Source organism: Tursiops truncatus, chromosome 5 (genome assembly GCF_011762595.2).
Source record: "Tursiops truncatus isolate mTurTru1 chromosome 5, mTurTru1.mat.Y, whole genome shotgun sequence".
Taxonomy (NCBI): Eukaryota; Metazoa; Chordata; class Mammalia; order Artiodactyla; family Delphinidae; genus Tursiops; species Tursiops truncatus.
This window is the reverse complement of record NC_047038.1, coordinates 85,192,021-85,215,226: the sequence shown is the minus strand read 5'-3', so window position 1 is coordinate 85,215,226 and position 23,206 is coordinate 85,192,021. Positions and strand designations below refer to the sequence as shown.

At 36.4% G+C, this 23,206-nt stretch overlaps 1 protein-coding gene across 7 annotated transcripts in view; it reads left to right on the top strand.

The window, feature by feature from the left end:
• Window positions 1–23,206, top strand: part of CENPC (centromere protein C) — an 89,799-nt gene that overhangs the window by 57,892 nt on the left and 8,701 nt on the right. For 4 of the 7 annotated variants that reach the window (XM_019928105.3, XM_019928106.3, XM_019928102.3 and 1 more), the window contains 6 exons: window positions 2,468–2,611; window positions 3,753–3,835; window positions 11,205–11,264; window positions 21,239–21,343; window positions 22,129–22,257; window positions 22,834–22,929. In XM_019928105.3, coding sequence (XP_019783664.1) covers window positions 2,468–2,611; window positions 3,753–3,835; window positions 11,205–11,264; window positions 21,239–21,343; window positions 22,129–22,257; window positions 22,834–22,929 — 617 coding nt within the window. Of the gene's footprint in view, window positions 1–2,467; window positions 2,612–3,752; window positions 3,836–11,204; window positions 11,265–13,372; window positions 14,088–21,238; window positions 21,344–22,128; window positions 22,359–22,833; window positions 22,930–23,206 lie in introns of those variants that run through there. The other 3 variants (XR_004526687.2, XM_019928103.3, XM_073805309.1) reach the window with 3 other exon arrangements.

The window sequence follows — 23,206 nt, the reverse complement described above, 5'->3', positions numbered from 1 at the left end:
TGAGGTTTTAATATATTCTAGATACAAGTCTCATCAAATAAATGATATTTGATAATCCTCTGTCTCATTCTTTGGCTTGTCTCACTTTCTTGATGGTGTCCTTTGAAGCACAAAAGTTTTTAATTTTGGTAAAGTCCCATTGATCTGTTTCGTCCATTGTTGCTTGTACTTTTGGTGTCATATCTAAGAATCCTTTGCCCAGTCCAAGTTCATGAAGATTTACTCCCATGTTTTTTTCCTAAGAGTTTTGTAGTTTTAGCTCTTAAATTTAATTCTTTGATCCATTTTGAGTTAATTTTTGTATATGCTGTGAAAAGTCCAACTTCATTCTTTTGCATGTGACTATCCAGTTTTCCCATAACTGTTTGTCAAATGGTCTTAGCACCATTTTTGAAAATCAGCTGACCATAGATGTATAGGCTTATTTCTGGATTCTCAATTTTCTTGTTGTCTATATATCAGCTGTTGTTCTAGAACCACACTGTCTTGATTACCATTGCTTAGAGGTAAGTTTTGAAGTCAGGAAGTGTGATTTTTCTTTTTCACGAATGTTTTGGCTGTTCTAAGTCCCTTGCAATTCCATATAAGTTTTAGAATCAGTATGTCAATTTCTGCAAAGATGTCAGAATTCTGAAATGGATTGCGTTGAATCTATTGGTTTGAGGACTATTTCCATCTTATCAGTGTCTATTGATCCTTGAACAGGGGTGTTTGTCCTATTATTTAGATCTTTAATTTTTCTCAGCAGTATTTTCAGAATATGTTTTACACTTCTTTTGTTAAGTTCATCCCCCCTAAGTATCCCTTTTGATGCTGTTGTGAATGGAATTGCTTTTTAAATTTTATTTTTGGATTGATCATTGCAAATGTATGGACATACAATTGATCTTTGTATTTTGATCTTTATCCTGCAATCTTGTTGAACTCATGTATTAGTTCTGAGAGCTTTTTAATAGATTTTGTGAGACTTTCTAAGTACAAGATCATGTCATTTGTGAATAGTGATAATTTTATTTCTCCCTCTCCAATCTGGATGCTTTTTCTTTCTTTTTCTTGCACTATTGTCCTGGCTGAAATCTTTAGTACTATGCTAAGTAGAAGTGACAATAGCAGACTTCCTTATCTTGTCCTTAATCTTAGGGGGAAAGCATTGAGTCTTTCACCATTCAGTATGTTATTAGCTGTGGGTTTTTCATAGATGTCCTTTTATCAGGTTGAGGAAGTTCCTTTTTATTCCTAGTTTGTTGAGTGTTTTTGTAGTGAAAAGATACATTTTGTCAAATGCTTTTTTTTTTTTTTTTTGCATCTACTGAGGTGATTGTGTGATACATTTTTTTTGTTGTTGATAGAATGTTGCTAGTTTTTTTGAGGGTTTTTTGTTTTGTTTTGGGTTTTTTTTTTTTTTTGGCTGTAGTTTTCTTGTGATGTCTTTGTCTAGTTTTGTTATCAGGGTAACACTGACTTCATAAAATGAGTTGGAAAGTGCTCCTTTCTTTTTTGGAAGAGTTTGTGAAGAATTTGTATTAAGTCTTTGAATGATGGTAAGAATTCATTGGTGAAACCATCTGGGCCTGGGCTTTTCTTTCTGGGTAGTTTTTTGATTACTGATTTATTCTCTTTTTATAAGTCTTTTGAAGTTGTTTATTTTTCTCTTGAATCAGTTTTGCTAATTTGTGTGTTTCTAGGAATTTGTCCATTCCATCTAGGTTATCTAATTTGTTGGCATACAGTTGTTTATAGTATTCTCTAATAATCCTTTTTTTTTTTCTTTTGACTCTGAAGGTAGGACCTAGAGGGAGACTAGAAACTCCAGAAATAAACTATCAAAGAATACTCAGAAGTTTGGATGCTCTTTAGTTATGTTGCAAACATAACTAAAGACTTTTTTTTCACAAATGATAAGAATAGGCTGGTAGACTGAGTCAAGAAACAAATTAAAACATAGGACTTGTAAGATGTGAGCGTGGAGAGAGAATTATGCAGTCTAGGAATAATGTATCTTGTTTGCATATATTTGGGGTAAGCTAGTTAGCTGGCAGCTACCAAAGAGATGAGCCTAGGTCCCTCTGGACACTCTGCTGTTCCTTAGTAGGCTGAGTAGAGGTATCATATAAAACAATTTCAGTTGTTTGTGGATTTTCAACAAAAACTATGATAGATTTAACTGTGTAGTATACATCATAAGCTGCCTGTAGTTAATGTCTCCCAGTGCCCTCCTATCATCATGTCTATCTCAGTTAGGCCAGGTCTGTACCGTTTCTTTTATCAGAATTTTTCAAATTAGAACTCTTGGTAGGTTCTAAAGTCAAATTTCCTTCCTGGACTAGTTGTAAGTTTTAGGACCTAAACAAGGTTATCTGATATTTGTTATAGCCAATGTTATATTGGCTACCCACCTTGTGTAATGTTTCTAGAAGAAATACTTTTTGAAGAAATGTAAAAAATTACAAACTTTTCATTTTCATAGAGGTACAGGAAGCTCAAAGAATCAAGATAGTATGGCTGCACAAAATGTTCATCAAAAGTCTCAGATCAGTGGATATACACGCAAGACACGAGCAGAGTCAAACTTGGATTCTAGAGAGCCTGGGACTTCAGTTTTGGAAGGAAGGTATGCATGTGTTCTAAGGATAATAGGATTTACTCACTGTATTTGTTACCAATTGCTGTGTAACAAATTACTCTCAAAGCTTAATATTAATTTTGTTAGTGCCTTGCAAACATTATTTCACAGTTTTTGTGGGTAGAAATCTGGGAGAGAATTAGCTGGCTAGTTCTGGCTCAGGGAATCTCATGAGTTATAGCAGTCAAGATATCTATCTGATTTGCAGTCCTATGAAGGCTTGACTAGAACTTGGAGGATCCACTTATAAGGTAGCTAGAGGCCACAGTTTCTTGTCATGTGGCTCTCTCCATAAGGGTATTCAGTATGGTAGCTAGCTGGCTTCCCACAAAGCAGGTGATCCAAGAGAAAGTGTGACTATCATGGAGGCCATAGTGTCTTTTGATGACCTAGTCTTTGAAGTCTTCCACTTTATTCTGTTCACTAGAAACAAGTCACTAAGTCCATACCACACTCAGAAGAGGGGAGTTAGAATTAGGCTGTACCTTTTGAAAGGGGTGTCATCTAAGAATTTGTGGTTGTAAGTTTAAAGAGAGCATACTCAGTGAGCAAACCAGATTAACCTAGTCTCCTAATATCTGAAGTCATACACCCTTTTTCAAAATGAAAGAATGGTAAATTATAGCAGATTCTCAGACTTTGAAGGGATGGCTAAGATTTCTTTACTCTTTGGGAGCCTGTGACCACTAGGCCTGTCTTGGGCTCATAATAGGTGGAAGAGGATCTAGGACTGGGATAAACTGAATCATCTCTGAACAGCTTCTGAACTATATTTTAAATTGCTTGTTTTTGCCTATAGTTTTAAAAAAAATTAAGATAAGCTGATTTATTTATAATTTTATTTCTTATGGTTTGATTTTTATCAAAGAGTGTTATTTGAGTTGACTTAAATTTGTAACTCTGATTCATGAGTTAGTTTAAAAGGTTATAAAATTCAGTATTATCATGTTTGACAAGTCAGATGTGGTATTAAATTGTGGATTTTTTGTTTTATGCAGCAAATAAGTATACTGTTAATATTTTATAAGCAAAAAACCTTTGGCAGTTTTAGGATAAAAATGACCATTAAGGTAGATATATTAGATAGATATAAATGCACAAATTTTGTGGTTTACCTTTTTTTCTTAAGTGGACCTTCTAGGCTCAAGAATTATTTAACGTCTGGAATGAATAATTCAGATGTGGATGATAATGAAGTTCAGGAAAGTTTGAGTAAGTTATGATTTATTTTCTACTGTCTTGATTTTTATAGTGTTATGCATGTGAAGTAAGGTGTGCTGTGTTTTATTTAAATTATCACCAGTGACATTTTTGTGGCAAATATGTATTGAGTACCTACCCTTAAGAACCTTACTTTATGGTTAGAGATTTCTAAGACCTTATACCTGGGTGAGAGAGGGAGGGAGGGAGAAGAGAGAGAGGGAGAAAGAATGAGAGAGATGAATGACAGTCCTTTCTTTGAAGTAGGACATAATAATATAATTGGCACTTAAGACACATACTGCAGTATTTTAAAGCTGTTAAGGGTATAAATGAAGCAAGATTAGACATATATTGATGATTACTGAAGCTAAGTGTTGAAGTTTTTAAAATGCCTCTTAATAGAGAGATTTATAATTTTTTATGTCCCTGAAGAATGTGCTTGAAATATAATCTCTTATACTGTTTTTCTTTCCTAATTCACTAATTCTTTTTCCATTTAAATTGGTTCTTCCCCTTTTTGTTTAGATTTACTTTATTATTTTTCTCTAAGTGGAATGCTTTTTATATTTATTTTTCTGCTTTTTATTTGGTAAAGAAAAAGCTGAATTTTCTGGAGTATAGTTTTAGTTTAAAGTGAAAGATTTTTTTTTTTTAATAGAGCGTTCTTATTGTTGTACACTCTGAATTATAGTGGTGATTTTTCTTTGACCCAGGTGTTATTTAAAAGAGTACATTAGTCAAGAGTTTGGTCTCCAGAGTCAGGAACCTGGGATTGAATCTAGCTTTACCACTTATTAGCTATGTTATCTTGAGTAAGAAATTTCAGTGTTCTTAGCTTCAACTTGCTTATTTGTAAACTGGCAATATCAATTCTAATCCCATAGATTGATACAAAGATGAATACACATTCTTTGCTTAGTTTTAATACCTGGTATATGTTCGTTATGCAGTGTTGGCTGTAATCCTAAGAAGTTGTGTTTTGTTTTGTTCTTTTGTTAATAATTTATAGTTTCATTTCATTGTTCTTGATAACTTTGCCCTGTATTATTAATTCTTTGAATTTTCTTTGTGTTCTAGAGTATGCTTAGAACACATAAAATTCATGGAAGAATTTTGTACTTCTTCTATGGATGCTTGAAAAAGAGAATATTACTTTTTGTGTACAGATATGGATTAAAAATATATATACACTCATTATTTTGTTAATGTAAGTGGATATATATTTTTAATATACTTTGCATATTTACGAAATTCTTAAATATTTATGGAATATTATGGAATACTTACTATGCATTCTTCTAAGGGAAAAAGATATCAAAACTTGTGATTTGTTGGATGTTGAGAGTAGAAAAATAAAGCAGTGATTTTTAGGGTGGGAAATGCGAGTTACATTTTTAGATAGATGGGCAGAAAAGGTCTTACTGAAGAGTGATAATTTGAGCAAAGATACGAGAAACGTGAGAAATCAAATCATGCAGCTCTGTGGAGAAATAGTGCCTCATGCAGAGGGAAGATAAGGGCAAAGGTTTTGATCAAGAAACACCAAGGAGACTGGGAAGGCTGGAGTTGAGGAAGAGAGGGAGAGGGTAGTAGGAGATGATGTCACAGAGCTAACAAGAATGAAAGATCATATAGCATGTTAAAGGCTACTATAAGGATTTCGGGCTTTACTGAGAGAGGTGGGAAGCCATTGGAGGATTTTGAGCAGAAGAGAGACATGACTAACCTATAAACAGAATAATTGCAGCTGCTGTAGAATACACATTAGGGGTGGACTGATAAGTTTGAAGGGGGCAGGTGTAAGGTTGGAAGCAGGGAGACCAGTTGGTGAGACATTAGTAATCCCCTTGTGAGGTGGTAGCTTGGACTAGGGGGTTAGCAGTGGAAGGTGGAGAGCAGTAGTAGGATTTTAGGTGTTTTTGATGGTAGAGTCAACATGATTTCCTGATGGATGGGATGTAAGGTGTAAAAGAAAGTGAGGTGTCAAGGATAATGGACTTTAAAGTTTTTGGCCTGAGCACCTGGAAGAATGGCGTTGTCATTTCTTGATTTGGAAACTACTAGAGAAGGGCAGATTTGGGGGAAAAGAACAGGATCTTAGATTTGGACATTCTGTGTTTCATATTATTCTTATGATTTGTATCCTTATCATTTGTGAGGTCTGTTAAGGATCGCCAGAGTTGACGGTAAAGTGTTTGCTTTGCAGTGGTCTGTCTCTCCTATTTCCTGCAGTCTTTACTATGTACATTTCAGCGCTCTTACTGAGCATGTAAGTTTGCATATGGAATGTACCTGTTTTGGTCAAATTTACCTTCTTGATCATGTTACAATGCTTTTACTTTGTAGTCTTTTTTTGTCTAATATTAACATTGTGACTCCCTGCTTTCTTTTGGTTTGTTTTTGTTTCTTATATTTCTTTTCTTCCTTTTACTTAACCTTTTTTTTTTTTACCAAACTAAAGCAGAGTGGCTTCAAACAGCATGATTGAATTTTTATTTTTGACTTGCTCTGTCAGTATTTTTTTCCTTTAATAAATGTTTAACAGATATGCTTTGTTACTTCTTTGTAAAGTTGGTAGATAAGTCTCACACATGCTAGCAAGGACTCAGGAACTTTCTTTTTTATCACAGTGAACAACTAGTCAAATAGTAAAAGTCTTTCGAGTCACAGTCTTTTTGTCCTTTAAACTATTTGGCTATTGCTCTTTTATCTCATGATAGCTAATGCTTATGAGTAGATATTGTAAGCCAGCCTTACTTCTTTTTTCCTTTGTAAATAACCTGTTTCTTCCATTTTCATGCTTATTAGGCTTTGTTAGTCTTTGAAATTCTGGAGTTGTCTCTGTGTTTGGCTTTGTTTTGTTTTATACTCTTCTGGGAAATAATTTTAAATTTACTCAAATACCATATCCCCTTCATCCAGTTCCCATAATTTCCAACATTTTACAATATTTGTTTCATTTCCCTCCCTGCCATCTCTACATAAATGTTTATACATGTTTATTAGTCTTTTTTTTGGACTGTTCAAGTGCAAGTCGCATACATATTATTGTGTGAGTATGTGCAGACATGATGCAAGACAAGAACATAATCACTCTTCATCCATCCACGTCAGGAAATCAGCATTAATATAACACTAGTCTTCCTTCACTGACTCCATGCAGATTTCACCAGCAGTTCCATCAGTGTTCCTTTTTCTCTCTGGTTCAGGATCCAATCTAGGATCATGGACTGTGTTTGGGTCTCATGTCCCTTCAGTTTCTTTCAATAAGGAATAGTTCTTCAGTCGTCTTCTAACTTTCCTGACCTTGACACTTTTTTAAAGAGCTTTTCATTCTTTAGAATGACCTTCAACCTGGGTGTCTCTAATATTTCCTCATGATCAGATATGAGCCATGCATATTTAACAGAAATACTACAGAAATGGCTGTGTTCTTTGTGCATCACATTAGGAGGCAAACAGTGCTGACTCATCTTCTACTAGTGATTTTACTTATTTATTTATTTAATTTTAAAATAAATTTATTTATTTATTTTTGGCTGTGTTGGGTCTTTGTTGCTGCGTGCTAGCTTTCTCTAGTTGCAGTGAGTGGAAGCTACTGTTCATTGTGGTGTGCAGCCTTCTCATTGCAGTGGCTTCTCTTGTTGCAGAGCACGGGCTCTAGGTGTGCGGGCTTCAGTAGTTGTGGCACACAGGCTTAGTTGCCTCGCAGCATGTGGGATCTTCCCAGACCAGAGCTCGAACCGGTGTCCCCTGCATTGGCAGGTGGATTCTTAACCACTGCGTCACCGGGGAGGCCCCTCTACTAGTGATTTTAATCTTCATCACCTCTTCAAGTTATTGTCTGCCAGGTTTCTCCACTCAGGGTTTTTCTCTTTGGTAATTGATAAGTATTTTGTGGAACGATATCCTATTTTAGTAACTTGTCCCTTTTCAAACCTCTGCACCAATATTAGCATCTTTTGAATATTCCCACCTGAATCCGCTAATAGTGGTACCAAATTACTATTTTCTATTTCCCTAATTTCTTCTCTGTTAGTTGGCATCCTATAAGAAATAGTTTTACTTACTCCTTCCCCATTTATTTATTCATTATTCATTTATTTATATTATTATGGACTACTACTGGGTTCCTATTTTATTCAGTGGGTTATAATCTTTATCATTTATTCTGGTACTCAAATTGTGCCAAATTTGGCCAGGAGGAGACATCCTTTCAACTGGTTCCTGAGACCTGTTGTCATGTTTCTGTCATTTTTTGAATACTGTCTTATTAATGTTCCAGACTCCTTCCCCTGCCTCTACTCTGGAATCAGTTATTTCTCCAAAGGAACCTAGTGGAGGGATGACATTTAGAAACTTAGATCCGGGTGCTTGGTGTACTCATTGTTACTGGGATATCACGGCTTTTAGGTTCTCTCAGTGGACTGAGATAGGAAATAGATAAACACACACATACATATATATGTGCACTGTACATACACAAGCATCTGTATCTTCTTTCTGTATTTATTCAGGCATCCCTTGCTTTATTGCTCTTTGCTTTAATGTGTGTCACAGATTTTGCATTTTTTACAAATTGAAGTTTTGCAGCAGGCAGCCCTGATCAAACAAGTCAATTGGCACCATTTTCCAATGGCATTTGCTCACTTAGTATCTCTGTGTCACATTTTGGTAATTAACACATTATTATTATTATATTATGGTAATCTGTGATCAGTGATCTTCGTTACTACTGTAAAAAAAACATTACGACTTGCAGAAGGCACAGATGATATGTAGCATTTTTTAGCAATAAAGTATTTAAGATACATTGATTTTTAGGCATAATGCTTTTGCACACTTAATAGACTACATTATAGTGTAAACATAACTTTTATATGTATTGGGAAACAAAAATATTCATGTGACTCACTTTATTGCCAAATTTGTTTTATTGCAGTGGTCTGGAACCAAACTCTCAATATCTCTGAGGTGTTTCTGTGTTTAGAAACCATGAGTTCACATCAGTACCTCCAACTCCAGTCCAGCATGTTTGACTTTCCCTTTTACATTTTTGTTTTGTTTTGTTTTTGTGGTACGCAGCCTTCTCACTGCTGTGTCCTCTCCCGTTGTGGAGCACAGGCTCCAGACGCGCAGGCTCAGCAGCCATGGCTCATGGGCCCAGCCGCTCCACGGCACGTGGGATCTTCCCAGACCGGGGCATGAATCCGTGTCCCCTGCATCGGCAGGTGGACTCTCAACCACTGCGCCACCAGGGAAGCCCTCCCTTTTCCATTTTAATAAACCCTTTCTCAAGGATAGTGAGAAGCCTGGCTCCCATTATCCTCAGTATATTTATTCATTTGCTTTGTTCCTTCTCTTGTCTCCCACAGTTGCCTCCAGAGCCCACTGCTATAGGAAAATTTCCAAGAACGACTAATCCTCTACTTGTTATAGTGGGAAGTACAAGGGAAATTGTATATATATATATATATATATATATTTTTTTTTTTTTTGGAATAGCTTTATTGGGATGTACTTCACATACCATACAATTAACGCATTTATAGTATATAATTCAGTAGTTTATAATTATCACCACAGTAAATTTTAGAACACTTTCATGATCCCAAAAAAGAAACCTTCTACTCTTTAGCTGAGAATGTAATGAAAACTTAGACCTGCTTTTCAGGAAATGTATATTACACACAAAATTGTATTAAAAATCTAAGATGGTTCATGGATATTAAGTATTCTAGTTTCATATTGCTGCATAACTTAACATCCCAAACTTAGTGGCGTAATACAACAGTCGATTCATCTCTTATGGTTCTGTGGGTTGACTTAGTTTATTAGCTGGGCAATTCTCATTTTGGCTCTCATGCATTTGTAGTTAGATGCAAGCTGCTGGGGCTGGAGTCTCTTGAAATATCAGCTGGACTGGAAATCCATGGTGACTTATTTACTCATATATTTGGTACCTTGCCAGGGTGGCTGAAATAATTGGGGGCTGGCCAACATCTTTTTTTCTCCACATGGCCTTTCCACTTGGTTATCTTGGGTTTCCTCACAGCATGGCAGTCTTGGGGTAATCAGTCTTCATAATGATGGCTGTCTTTCCTCAGACTGAAGTTCCAAGAGATCCAGGTGGCACCTGCATGTCTTCTGAGGAATTAGCTTTCAAAGTCCCAGAATGTCATTTCTGTGCATTCCATTAGTCAAGCAACTCACTAAGGCCAGTGGTGATTCAAGGAGAAGGCAATTAAACTTTGCCTCTTGATAAAGAACAGCGTTTGTGCATAGGAAGGGAAATAATTGATGGTTGTTACATTTAGATGCTATTTATCACACTAAAGTTTAGAACTCTTGACCTGATTGTCACACTGCTAAGTAAATTCGGTATGGTTGCACTATTTACAACTTTAAGAATCATAGATTACTTTATTAACAGAGTAATTATTCATTATCACTCCTTGCATTTTTATCCACCCATTGGCTTATTTCACTTAAAGTCCACAAGCAATAGAAAACCTGTTTGTTTTTTGTTACTTGTAACTGTTATCGTCTTAAGATATATCACTGTAGCAAAATCTAGAGACATATTATACTCTTTTTCACTAGCCTTCATTTCTCAGCAGTGAAAAGCAAAGGGAGTAATAAAATGTATTGTCAGGTTGACAGATGAATGGATAAAGAAGATGTGGCACATGTATACAATGGAGTATTACTCAGCCATAAAAAGAAACAAAATTGAGTTATTTGTAGTGAGGTGGATGGACCTAGAGTCTGTCCTACAGAGTGAAGTAAGTCAGAAAGAGAGAAATAAATACCGTATGCTAACACATATACATGGAATCTAAAAAAAAACAAAAATTGTTCTGATAAACCTAGGGGCAGGACAGGAATAAAGACACAGACGTAGAGAATGGACTTGAGGACACAGGGAGGGAGAAGGGTAAGCTGGGATGAAATGAGAGAGTAACACTGACATATATGCACTACAAAATGTAAAATAGATAGCTAGTGGGAATCAGCTGCATAGCACAGGGAGATCAGCTCAGTGCTTTGCGACCACCTAGATGGGTGGTATAAGGAGGGTGGGAGGCAGACACAAGAGGGAGGGGATATGGGGATATATGTATGCATATAGCTGATTCACTTCGTTATATACCAGAAACTAACACAATATTGTAAAGAAATTATACTCCAATAAAGATGTTATAAAAAAAAAGGAGTATGCATCCAAGTAAACAACTGTTATTTTCTAAGAAAAAAGATGTATTTTCAGGTTGAATTTTATTTTAAAATATTTATACTGAAGTTGACCGAGTAGCACACTTTAACTCAACATGAAATTAGTGGCCATTGCTCATGATATTGCTTCTGCAATTTGCAGATGATTCAAGAGTAAAAAGGTCTAACTCAACACCAGAGAACAAGGTGCATCACAAATTAGGTAAGATTACTTTTCTCTTAATATTTTCATATTATAAAACCTTTATTTCTAAATGTAACTTAATTTTTTCTCAGGCAGGGGGAAAATATTATGTGGATTAATTGTCAGAGAAAGTAAAACCTGTATTTAGTTTTAATGAATTTCATGGTAAATCATCACAGGCCACTGAGTTTCTTTATTGTCCATTTATGAAGCCTGTAATCCTCTCACTCATTGCTCTATAGTAGGGAGCTGATAAGCTAAGAAGCTAGGGTGGAGAATTCTATAAAATGTAACTGCTAGGTAGATGGCATCCCTGACAACTTCTCCCGTTTTTTCCAGTTCACACCTAAACAAAGCAGTAACTAGGATAAGTAAGCTGGGAGCTAAGGAATCCATGGAGAGGCTCACATGAGGATTAAAACTATGGTTTTCAAAGAGATATTTGCTGGTCAAGATTCATGGGACCTCTCACCTTTGTGGAACTGGAGTGGCTTTTTATCTCTCCCCCTATACTTGAGGCTTCTACACTTGTACCTGAAGAGAACCTGTAGGAATGAAGCTTTTTCTAATTGCTTCAACCAAAACCTCACATCTTGTCAGTTAGTATTTTGTAGGCCCATGTGAAGAGAGGCTGCTATACTTCTCGGTGCTTAATGCTTGTCTTGGAGTGGAATATGCCTAGAGTCAGAGTAGGCAAAGAGAAATAAAAGTGTCCCTGAGCAGGGGCTCCAGCAACCCAAGAGAGGAAAATCAAGAATTATGCCTAGCAACAGTAGGCAGCTTCTGGTGTGCTAGAACCATTGTAGTAGATGGATAACAATTTTAACAATGAAGGAAATATGAGTACTGTCAGAGATCTAGTTATATCATAGAAGGCTTTCTGGTTGCTAAAGCATAATTTTTCAGTTTAAAAAGTCAGTACATGAACTGAAAGTAAATATATTTTCTGTTGAGAGCTGAATTAGTAGCTGGTATTGACATTGAAGAAATTCATCAGAACAGAAATATAAAAAAAGATGGAAACAATGAAGAAAAATATATGCAGTGGAAATAACAGGGAGACAGCAGATAAAACATACAAATAACAGGATTTCCAGAAAAAAGAAACAGATGGAGGAATGAAAACAGTTAAAGAAAGTACTAGTTAAAACTTCTGTGGGCTTCCCTGGTGGCGCAGTGGTTGGGAGTCCGCCTGCCGATGCAGAGGACGCGGGTTTGTGCCCCAGTCCAGGAAGATCCCACATGCCGCGGAGCGGCTGGGCCCGTGAGCCATGGCCGCTGAGCCTGGGTGTCCGGAGCCTGTGCTCCGCAACGGGAGAGGCCACAACAGTGAGAGGCCTGCGTACCGCAAAAAACAAACAAAAAACAAACAAATAAAAAAAAGAATTAAAACTTCCCTGGAGTAAAGATAGGCTTGATCTGCAATTTGAGAAAGTTTACCAACTGCCAGAGAGAATTAATGAAAAAGATACATCTCTAGACATAAGTGAATAAAATTCCTGAATTTCAAGGATAGAAGAAAGCTTCCAGACAGAAAAGTTACATATAACGGAGAAAAAAAAACCCAACAAAACCTGACTCCCACGACTCACGTATGCAACTCTGGAAGAATAAAATAATATATATAGCCTTTCAGAAATGTATTACAGAGGCAGGCATAGTCAAGATGGCATACTAGGAGCATGTGGAATTCATGTCTCCTCACAACTAGGGCACCTACCAGGCACTGGTGGGGGACCACGGACACCTAAGGGGACAGGATGAACCCCCAGTGACTGGTTGTTTCTATTATACTTTTATTTTTCCTGATATATTTTTTATCTTTCTAATTTTATTTTTTATTTATTTATTTTTTTGCGGTACGTGGGCCTCTCACTGTTGTGGCCTCTCCCGTTGCAGAGCACAGGCTCCGGATGCACAGGCCCAGCGGCCATGGCTCATGGGCCAAGCGGCTCCGTGGCATGTGGGATCTTCCCGGACCGGGGCACGAACCCATGTCCCCTGCATCGGCAGGCGGACTCTCAACCACTGCGACACCAGGGAAGACCTATTTTGTTTTTTATTCTTTGATATTGTACTGCTCCTTTTCTCTTTCTTTCTTTTTCTTTTTTTTATGCGCCACGAAGCTTGTGGGATCTTAGTCATCAGGCCAAAGGTCGTGCCCGAGCTCCTGTGGTGGGAGCTGCGAGTCCAAACCGCTGGACTAACAGAGAACCTCAGCCCCCACAGAATATCAATCGGAGTGAGGCCTCCTGGAGGTCCTCATCTCAGGACCAAGACCTGGCTCTATCCAAGTGCCTGCAAACTCCAGTGCTGGACGTCTCAGGCCAAACAACCAGTAAGACAGGAATACAGCACCACCCATCAAAAAAAAAAAAAAGGACAAAAAAATATGTTACAGATGAAGGAGCAAGGTAAAAACCCACCAAACCAAACAAATGAAGAGGAAATAGGCAGTCTATCTGAAAAAGAATTCAGAGTAATGATAGTAAAGATGATCCAAAATCTTGGAAACAGAATGGAGAAAATACAAGAAACATTTAACAAGGATCTGGAAGAACTAAAAAGCAAACAAACAGTGATGAACAACACAATTACTGAAATTAAAAATACTGTAGAAGGAATCAATAGCAGAATAACTGAGGCAGAAGAACAGACAAGTGAGCTAGAAAATAAAATGGTAGAAATAACTGTCAGGGAGCATAATAAAGAAAAAAGAATGAAAAGAATTGAGGACAGTCAGAGACCTCTGGGACAACATTAAACGCACCAACATTCAAATTATAGGGGTCCCAGAAGAAGAAGAGAAAGAAAAAGGGTCTGAGAAAATATTTGAAGAGATTATAGCCAAAAACTTCCCAAACATGGGAAAGGAAATAGACAATCAAGTCCAGGAAGCACAGAGAGTACCATACAAGATAAACCCAAAGAGAAACACACCAAGACACATATTAATCAAACTATCAAAAATTAAATACAAAGAAAAAGTATTAAAAGCAGCAAGGGAAAAGCAACAAGTAACATACAAGGGAATCCACATAAGGTTAACAGCTGATCTTTCAGCAGAAACTCTGCAAGCCTGAAGGGAGTGGCAGGACATATTTAAAGTGATGAAAGGGAAAAACCTGCAACCAAGATTACTCTACCCAGCAAGGATCTAATTGAGATTCGATGGAGAAATTAATACCTTTACAGATAAGCAAAAGTTATGGGAATTCAGCACCACCAAACCAGATTTACAGCAAATGCTAAAGGAACTTCTCTAGGCAGGAAACACAAGAGAAGGAAAAGAACTACAAAAACAAGCCAACAACAATTAAGAAAATGGTCATAGGAACATACATATTGATAATTATCTTAAATGTAAATGGACTAAATGCTCCCACCAAAAGACACAGACTGGCTGAATGGATATAAAAACAAGACCCGTATATATGCTGTCTACAAGATACCCACTTCAGACCTAGGGACACGTACAGACTGAAAGTGAGGGGATGCAAAAAGATATTCCATGCAAATGGAAATCAAAAGATAGCTGGAGTAGCAATTCTCCTATCAGACAAAATAAAGACTATTACAGGAGACAAAGAAGGACACTACAGAATGATCAAGGGATCAATCCAAGAAGAAGATACAACAATTGTAACAATATATGCACCCAACATAGGAGCTCCTCAATACATAAGGCAAATGCTAACAGCCATAAAAGGGGAAATTGACAGTAACACAATCATAGTAGGGGACTTTAACACCCCACTTTCACCAATAGACAGATCATCCAAAATGAAAATAAATAAACACAAGCTTTAAATGATGCATTAAACAAGATGGACTTAATTGATATTTATAGGACATGCCATCCAAAAACAACAGAATACACTTTCTTCTCAAGTGCTCATGGAACATTCTGCAGGATAGACCATATGTTGCGTCACAAATCAAGCCTTGGTAAATTTAAGAAAACTGAAATTGTATCAAGTATCTTTTCTGATCACAACGCTATGAGACTAGATATCATTTACAGGAAAAAGACTGTAAAATATACAAACACATGGAGGCTAAACAATACGCTACTGAATAACCAAGAGGTCACTGAAGAAATCAAAGAGGAAATCAAAAAATACCTAGAAACAAATGATAACGGAAACACGATGACCCAAAACCTGTGGGATGCAGTAAAAGCAGTTCTACGAGGGAAGTTTATACCAAAACAATCCTACCTTAAGAAACAAGAAAAATCTCAAATAAGCAACCTAACCTTACACCTAAAGCAATTAGAGAAAGAAGGACAAGAAAACCCAAAGTTAGCAGTAGGAAACAATTCATAAAGATAAGATCAGAAATAAGTGAAAAAGAAATGAAGGAAACAATAGCAAAGATCAATAAAACTAAAAACTGGTTCTTTGAGAAGATAAACAAAATAGATAAACCATTAGCCAGACTTATAAAGAAAAAAGGGAGAAGACTCAAATCAACAGAATTAGGAATGAAAACGGAGAAGTAACAACTGACAGTGCAGAAATACAAAGGATCATGAGAGATTAGACTACAAGCAACTCTATGCCAATAAAATGGACAACTTGGAAGAAATGGACACATTCTTAGAAAAGTACAACCTTCCGAGACTGAACCAGGAAGAAATAGAAAATATAAACAGACCAATCACAAACACTGAAATTGAAACTGTGATTAACAGTCTTCCAATAAACAGCCCAGGACCAGATGGATTCACAGGCAAATTCTGTCAAACATTTAGATAAGAGCTAACACTCATCCTTCTCAAACTCTTCGAAAATATAGCAGAAGGAGGATTACTCCCAAACTCATTCTACGAAGCTACCATCACCCTGAAGCCAAACCCAGACAAAGATGTCACAAAAAAAGAAAACTACAGGCGAGTATCTCTGATGAACATAGATGCAAAAATCCTCAACAAAATATTAGCAAACAGAATCCAACAGCACATTAAAAGGTTCATACACCATGATCAAGTGGGGTTTACCCCAGGAATGCAAGGATTCTTAAGTATACGCAAATCAATTAATAATGATACACCATATTAACAAATTGAGGGATTAAAAACCATATAATAATCTCAATAGATGCAGAAAATGCTTTTGACAAAATTCAACACCAATTTATGAAAAAACTCTCCAGAAAGTTGGCATAGAGGGAACCTACCTCAACATAGTGAAAGCTATATATGACAAATCCACAGTCAACATCGTTCTCAATGGTGAAAAACTGAAACCATGTCCTCTAAGATCAGGAACAAGACAAGGTTGCCCACTCTCACCGCTAGTATTCAACATAGTTTTCGAAGCCTTAGCCACAGCCATCAGAGAAGAAAAAGAAATAAAAGGAATCCAAAGCGGAAAAGAAGTAGTAAAACTGTCATTGTTTGCAGATGATATGATACTATCCATAGAGAATCCTAAAGATGCTACCAGAAAACTACTAGAGCTAATCAATGTATTTGGTAGAGTAGCAAGATACAATATTAATGCACAGAAATCTCCTGTATTCTTAAACACTAATGATGAAAAATCTGAAGGAGAACTTAAGGAAACACTCCAATTTACCATTGCAACGAAAATAATAAAATACCTAGGTATCAACCTACCTAAGGATACAAAAGACCTGTATACAGAAAAATATTAGACACTAATGAAAGAAATTAAAGATGATACAAACAGATGGAGAGATATATCATGTTCTTGGGTTGGAAGAATCAACATTGTGAAAATGACTATACTACCCAAAGCAATCTACAGATTCAGTGCAATCCCTGTGAAACTACCAATGGCATTTTTCACAGAACCAGAACAAAATATTTCACAATTTGTATGGAAACACAAAAGACCCCGAATAGCCAAAGCAATCTTGAGAAAGAAAAACAGAGCTGGAGGAATCAGGCTCCTGGACTTCAGACTGTACTACAAAGCTACAGTAATCAAGGCAGTATGGTACTGGCAAAAAAAACAGAAATATAGATCAATGGAACAGGATAGAAAGCCCAGAGATAAAGCCATGCACATATGGTCACCTTTTCTTTGATAAAGGAGGCAAGAATATACAATGGAGAAAAGACAGCCTCTTCAATAAGTGGTGCTGGGAAAACTGGATAGCTACATGTAAAAGAATGACATTAGAACACTCCCTAACACCATACCCAAAAATAAACTCAAAATGGATTAAAGGCCTAAATGTAAGGCCAGACACTGTAAAACTCTTAGAGGAAAACATAGGCAGAACACTCCATGAGATAAATCACAGCAAGATCCTTTTTGACCCACCTCCTAGAGTAAAGGGAATGAAAACAAAAATAAACAATTGGACCTAATGTAACTTAAAAACTTTTGCACAGCAAAGGAAACCATAAACCAGACGAAAAGACAGTCCTAAGAATGGGAGAAAATATGTGCAAATGAAGCAACTGACAAAGGATTAATCTCCAAAATATACAAGCAGCTCATGTAGCTCCATATCAATAAAAAACCCAGTCCAAAAGTGGGCAGAAAACCTAAATGGATATTTCTCCAAAGAAGATATACAGATTGCCAACAAACACATGGAAATATGCCCAACATCACTAATCATAAGAGAAATGCAAATCAAAACTACAATAAGGTATCACTTCACACCAGTCAGAATGGCCATCATCACAAAATCTACAAACAATAAATGCTGGAGAGGTTGTGGAGAAAAGGGAACCCTCTTGCATTGTTGGTGGGAATGTAAATTGATACAGCCACTATGGAGAACAGAATGGAGGTTCCTTAAAAAACTAAAAATAGAACTACCATATGACCCAGCAGTCCCACTACTGGTCATATACCTGAGAAAACCACAATTCAAAGAGTCATGTACCACAGTGTTCATTGCTGCACTATTTACAATAGCCAGGACATGGCAGCAACCTAAGTGTCCATAAAGAAATGAATGGATAAAGAAGACGTGGCATATATATATATACACACACACACATACACACACACACACACACACACACACACACAACGGAATATTACTCAGCCATAAAAAGAAATGAAATTGAGTTACTTGTAGTGAGTTGGATGGACTTAGAGTCTGTCATACAGAGTGAAGTAAGTCAGAAAGAGAAAAACAAATACCGTATGCTAACACACATATATGGAATCTAAAAAAAAATATGCTTCTGATGAACCTAGGGGCAGGACAGGAATAATGACGCAGATGTAGAGAATGGACTTGAGGTCACGGGGAGGGGAGAAGGGTAAGCTGGGACGAAGTGAGAGAGTAACATTGACATATATACACTACGAAATGTAAAATAGATAGCTAGTGGGAAGCAGCTGCATAGCACAGGGAGATCAGCTCAGTGCTTTGCGACCACCTCGATGGGTGGGATAGCGAGGATGGGAGGGAGGCGCAAGATGGAGGGGATATGGGGATATATGTATACATATAGCTTATTCACCTTGTTATACAGTAGGTACTAACACAACGTTGTAAAGCAGTTATACTCCAATAAAGATGGTAAAAAAAAAAAATGCATTACAGTCCTTTGTTTTAACTAGCCACGATATCTTTCTTTCTGATAACTGAATTTATTTTGCAGATAGTGCAAGATTAAGTTCAGCTTCCTCTATGTAAAATATCCATGTAAGGTAATCTAACCAACTATCATATAAGTAAAAAATGAGTTCAAAGAGAGGAAACACTGCTGAGGAATGATTCTGAATATATGTGGTTAAATTTAAACAATGTATATTTGTTTTCTGCTGCTGTGTACCAAATTACTACAAATTTAGTTGTTTAGACAACACACATTATTATCCCTTGGTTTCCGTGGGTCAGGAGCTCAGGCACAAATTAGCTGGGTCCTCTGTTCAAGGGTTTCACAGGCTTCAGTCCAATGTCTCAGCCTGGGCCATGATCTTACCTGAGGCTCGAGGTCCTGTTAACCACGACAAGCTCATGTAGTTGTTAGCAGAATTCAGTTCCTTGGAATTGTAGGACTGAGGTACATGTTTCCTTGGTGGCTGTGAGCCATGGGCCACTAGTCTCGACTTCTAGGGGTCACCTGCAGTTCCTTGTCACATGACCCTTTTCATAGACCCTTCACAGTATGGCAGCTTGCTTCTCCAAAGTGAGCAAGGAAGAATTTTTCTCTCCTTCTGGTAGTGTCTTATATGTATGATCATGATGTAATCACAGAAGTGACTTCCCATTGCTTTTGCCATATTGTGTTGAGTGTGTCATAGGTTCCACATGTATCCCAGGGAAGGGGATTATATAAAGGTGTGTCTCATTGCTCACACCTTAGGATGTGTCTACTACTAAATGCTAATATGATTGGGGATTTTTGCAGTGATAGCTTGAAATCCACACTATCTTAACAAAACTTGGTGTGGTGGGGAGGAGAGTAGGAGTGGAAGAGGGGTAATAAAAGTAGTGTAAAAGTTTCATTTTACTAAATGAGAAAAAGGAGACGATAACATCTTGGTAGGGGATATAGTTTTTTGTTGTTGTTTTTTTGCTGTATGCAGGCCTCTCACTGTTGTGGCCTCTCCCGTTGCGGAGCACAGGCTCCAGACACGCAGGCTCAGCAGCCATGGCTCACGGGTCCAGCCGTTCCGCGGCATGTAAGATCTTCCCGGACCGGGGCACGAACCCGTCTCCCCTGCATCGGCAGGCGGACTCTCAACCACTGCACCACCAGGGAAGCCCCGGGGATATAGTTTTTAATATAATGATGGAGAAATGAGTATGACTGTTGAGTGTCAGGAATGGGAAGGTAACCAATATTAGAGTGAAAAAGCACAGTAAACTTTGAAATGACCAAGGTTTGAGGTATGGAGGAAGAAATGGTATTCTGACCAAACCAGTGAGAATGAGGGAAAAAGAGAATCACTGATGTAAAATAACCTGTAAATATAAAGTAAAATGGAAGAAATAAATAGATGTGTATTACTTGTTATACTAAATAAGTGTGAATGGATTGAATTCCTCTAGTAAGATAGAGACTATCAGATTTGGTTAAACAAAACAAACTTACCTATGTGTTTATAAGAAATACTTAAAACAGGTTTTAAAATAGAAGATTATCAAAGAATTAAGTAGGCTAATATAAACAGAAAGAAACTAGTATATTTTTTAATATTAGGTGAATTGAAATTTAAGGTTAAAAGTGCTGAACATGATGAAGGACTTGTAATAATAAAATTAGCACTTTATGAAGAAGATAGAAAAATCATAAACTACTATGTACCAAACAACCTAGCAACTAAAATGTGTAAAGGAAAAAAACTATGGAAAAGCAAGGAGATTTTAATTTAAACAATACAGTTAGACTGCGAGATTTTGTTAAACCACTTTCAGAATTGGACAACTCCAGCAAACCAGAAGTAAGTAAGAACATAGGAAGTTGATTATGTAGCCAACAAACTTAGTATATAGAACTTTGCCTTGTTCACATAAAACGAATAGATATGTGTGTATACACACAAACACATGTATACATAACCACCCCTGATTTATAAACTTCCTATTGTGGAGCATTTAGGTGGTTTTCAGTTTGCTTTTTGCTTTTTCTTTTCTGTTTCTATTATGAACAGTACTACCATGAATGTACTTAACACCTATATCTTTGCCCATTTTTGTGAATATTTTGCAAACTCATTTTCTAAAGATGAAATTTCTACGTCACACAGTATTACAATTATAGGTATTGTCAAATTGTCATCAATCAGTTTACATTTCTACCTACAATATATGAGAATTCTGGTGTACCTTTAACATCATTAACCGTGAATGTTACCATGTTTTTAAATCTTTTCCAATCTAGTAGCTTGGCATTTCTTTAATAACACAAATACGTCTTAAAATTTGTTTTTCTAGTGTTTTGTCTAAAAGCATTTGTGTTCTAGAAAGTAATATCAGTCTTTTCACTGCAGAGTATCATCCAACTAAACATATATGTGCATTTTTTGTCTGATGTCTTTTTACAGTATTGCCCTCCAACACACCAAATGTTCGCAGGACCATGAGAACACGATCCAAACCTTTGGAATATTGGAGAGGGGAGCGAATAGATTATCAAGGAAGGCCATCTGGTAAAATTTATGCTTTAGTGTCTCAAAATAATAATAATGATAATTGCTACAATTTATTTAGGTACATTACATGCCAAGTGCTGTCTTATGTATTTACATACATTACCTTATTTAATCATCATCCTCCAAAAATGTGACAATAGATTCAAGTCCAGATTTCTCTGATTACTGTAGAGATGCTGATTTGTTTTCTTTTTGGTAGCAATTTGAGGTGAGCATGTGGCTTGATAGAGTGTTATTATTTTTATACTACCTAGCAAGGTTTTTAATTGCATAAAATGAAGCATTAGATCAGACCATGAGAAAATTATAACTGTCAAAGATTAAGTATTCCCCATTATTATTCTCATTCTATTTTCTTATATTTTTCTACAAAAATTGTAGAGGGTGGGAAAGAAAGTATAGTGAGTGTTATCGTGAAGTTATTTCCTTTCTTTTGGTGTATATTTCTGAGTCAAAGGACTAAACTGACATGTGGATTACTATAAATAGTTCATTGTTGATCTTTGTGTTCTTTGTTTTTTACACTTCCACTGATGACTTGATTTCAAGCAACAGAGATCATTCAGTCATGTTTCATCAGTGCTTCTAGATTTAGGATAGAGACAAGTGAAATTGGTTGCTATTTGTGTTGTTTGAATTTTTAACTGTAGAGTGTGGTAAAACTAATGTATTCTTTCATACTTTGAAAGGAAATGTGCTGTATTAATTTAATGAGTTTTGTTTCAAGATTTTCACTTTGCCAGGTATGATAATTTACCTTTTTTTTTTTGGTTAAATTTCAGGAGGATTTGTGATTGGTGGAATACTGTCCCCAGACAAAGTATCATCTAAAAGGAAAGCAAAAGGAAACTTGGGAAGAGTCAATACAATAGTTAATAGGAAAAGGATCTGTCTTGATAATGATGAAAGAAGTATGAACTTATTCCTTATTTTATAAAAGTGCTTTGAGAAGTAGCTCTTTGCCAATTTTGAAATATATCTCTAAAAGCTTCAGATATACTACTACTTCAGGGTAAATTATCTTTTTAATGTCCACTTTTTTTCAGATTTTGAAAGTAAACTAATTTTATTCTTTTAAAAAAATCATTAATAGCAGAGTGTAAAACATTTCCACCTGAGTAAATTGACCTGTCAAATGAAGCTTATCTTTTCTGTGCTCGAATTATGGTTAAAATAAACATGTTAAAGAATTCTTTTTAAAGTGTATTGTATACTTCAGCTCTCTTAGAGAATATGCAAAACACCATTTAACTTCTTGATGATGCAAGAATTCAAAAGTTGTCAGAAAATAAGTTTAGGATGTTTGCTTCTGTGGTAAATCATTGTGATTTTTGAATTTTTGTTTATCAAAGCGGTCATTGATAAACAGGAAAAAGATATGCCTCTGGCAATTTTCATTTACAACTTGTCCATAGCTGTATTTCATACTAGATTTTTTTTAATGGAAAAGAATTTTAAGTAAGATTTCAGTGGTATTTCTTTTGCAGAGAATAAATTCGTGGAAAATCTGAATATACCTCTGGGAGATCCTTTGCAGCCAACGAGGGTAAAGGACCCAGAAACACGAGAGATTATTCTTATGGGTAAGATCAGGGTTGATATTGAGAATACTTAATTTAACAACTAATAAGGACAAACTGAAGTCTGGCTTGTCTGCTTTCCCTTTCTCTCCCCAGATCTTTCAGAGCCAAAGTCTAGTAGAGAGTCTAATTCAAATAAGCAGCCTGTATGAGGACTACACTAGGGGAACTGATGGCAGACAACCTCCAGGGTACATATAGTACCATGCATTTGTCCTCTGTGATACAAGTGCTACCATCAGGAGTGTTGTCTCCGCCATTAGGGTCCAGGCCTTCTTTC